At 38.6% G+C, this 2,164-nt stretch overlaps 1 protein-coding gene across 2 annotated transcripts; it reads left to right on the top strand.

Annotated features, from left to right (window-relative positions):
• The first annotated feature begins 909 nt into the window (after positions 1-909).
• On the top strand, positions 910-2,164 carry LOC126742982 (BLOC-1-related complex subunit 5). Of its 2 annotated transcripts, none has more exons than XM_050449880.1 (4): positions 910-1,259; positions 1,315-1,528; positions 1,593-1,725; positions 1,787-2,164. In XM_050449880.1, the coding sequence occupies exons 1-4, from the start codon at positions 1,034-1,036 to the stop codon at positions 2,000-2,002; spliced, it is 789 nt and encodes a 262-aa protein (XP_050305837.1). In that variant the 5' UTR covers positions 910-1,033; the 3' UTR covers positions 2,003-2,164. The 2 variants fall into 2 exon arrangements, with proteins under 2 accessions (XP_050305837.1, XP_050305836.1); XM_050449879.1 differs by having other exon boundaries at positions 914-1,259; positions 1,578-1,725.

Consider the following 2,164-nt stretch of genomic DNA (forward strand, 5'->3'; position numbering starts at 1 on the left):
TTTTTCTTGTATTTACTTCTGTTTTGAAAAACAGTGAACCAAATACCTTTAAATAAGGATGGTGATACATTATCCACGTACTAAATAAGGAGGAAGCTATATCACCTGTTGCAGACGAACCGGGCAATCCGCTATACTGATACGTCAAACGTCAGTGTCGCCAACTTCATTACCGTTATTTAATATATTTTTTTGTTGGCAACACTGCAAATGTTCAGAGTGACCAACATCTATAAAAATGGCGGCCACCATGCAGCGGTTATTTTTGGGTATCGTGGCCATATGCATTAACAGTCCAGGTTAGACTTATTCTTAAAGATCTCTTTAAAAACACGACGAAAGTAATAAAAAATCAGCCCAAAAATTTATCTGGGTACGGCCCCGCAATCCTCAAAATCAGTGGGATAGAGAGAGATACGCACAAATCACTTGTACACCATGAAGTAGGAATTGTCAGAACGCGGGTGTTTTATCTTTGTTTAATAGACTTTCTAAAAAGAGGTGAGAAGCCTGCGAGTGCTTAAAATTTTTTGTAAAATGCTTTGAACAGAGACAACCAAACCTTTGGTTGTATTGTACACATATTCTCTGGACAATTTGACTAGACACCTATTTCAGCGTTTTTCAAAATTCGTACAAAATTTTGAGAAAAAAAATATTTTTTGAAAATGTTGATTTTTTTTTCTAATTTTTCGACACAATGTCCATAACTCAAAAAATTGAACAGATGCGATTTTAAAAATTTGTACACATATTCCTTGGACAATGTTGCCAAGATATTCTGAGACGCTTTAAATGCTTTACAGGATATTTTGATCTACACAAACGTTTTAATTAATTATTATAATAAAAGAGTTGTATAAAACTTTGGCGGCAAAAAAAAAAGATTGGCAACCCTGGATGATCCACTGACAGTTTCACTTGTCACCCATCTGTCAATAAATGTAAACAAACATTTACATCAATACAGACAATAAAATCGATTTAAAAAATCCTCTAAATTTACATACTTCCCTTAAAACAAACCGAAGAAATGGGTTCGGAACACTCTAGTCAACTAAACCGTGACCCAAGCAAGAAAGATCGAACGAAATCCTCCCCAGGTGGAATTAGACGGCAACACACAATAGCGAATCCAGGAGAACAAGCCTTGTCCCTAGATCCTGGAGACAATGGCAGGTCCATATCGCCCGGACCCAGTGTCTGTAGCGACATAGACCTCCCTTACATCAGTTACACCGTTAACAGACCTATTGGCGGTAAATAACTATCACTTCACCAACCACTTTAACCCATTAAAATCATCACGTTTAGACTCACCGAAACTGGCCAATAAGCAACTGATTAAAAGCAAATGCACCACAACCAGACGCTCTCAAACCTCCAAACCTAAAGCGAGTAAAAACGCGCATAACATTGTAGTGGTCAGGGGTGGAAATGAGAACAGTCACAACACAGAGAAAGACCCCGATGTACTTCGGCTGCAAAGCATCCCAATGTTTTTGCCAATAATGCGAGCCACTTTAAGGTAACCCCTGTTGAATTTCTGAGTCTCGATAGTGTATGCTGAGTTTTAGTTTACCTGCGGCCAGGGATCCTGAGGTGTTAGAGAGACTCGACCCCACCCCGTTGAGAAACTTGTGCTTGCGATATCAGCACCATTTAACTGTCGCTGCCAATTTGGTGGCCACCGATCAGAATCAACTGACTCAAAGAGTGAGAGAGGTAAGTCTGTCGTTGGTTTTTTGCAAGTATAGTTGGTGCTATTGCGTGTATGATTTTCCAGGTGGATTCAGATATAACTAAGATGGTTACGGTGGTTACGGACAGGCAAAAAAAGTATGCCAAGTATGCGGATAAGCTGTCAAAAGTTTCCGAGCTGTCACATCAGTTGAACAGGTGTCATATGCTGCTAAATCAAATATTAGAGAGTATGGAAACTTTGAATAATAAGTTGGATATCGAGGACCGGTTGGAGCCGTTTGTGTGGACGACCGGATGAGATTAGTGATTTGTTAGGGTTAGGGGTTGGATTGTTAAACTTCTTTTTTTTGTGGTAGAGTGGAGCGAAGAGGTTTGGCAATTTGACAAATTTTAGATTTTTAATTTAACTTGTAAGGCTGTAAATATTAAATTAAAATTGAGCTTATCCTAAATTGAATAA

The sequence above is a fragment of the Anthonomus grandis genome, chromosome 12 (genome assembly GCF_022605725.1).
Source record: "Anthonomus grandis grandis chromosome 12, icAntGran1.3, whole genome shotgun sequence".
In the NCBI taxonomy this organism is placed as follows: domain Eukaryota; kingdom Metazoa; phylum Arthropoda; class Insecta; order Coleoptera; family Curculionidae; genus Anthonomus; species Anthonomus grandis.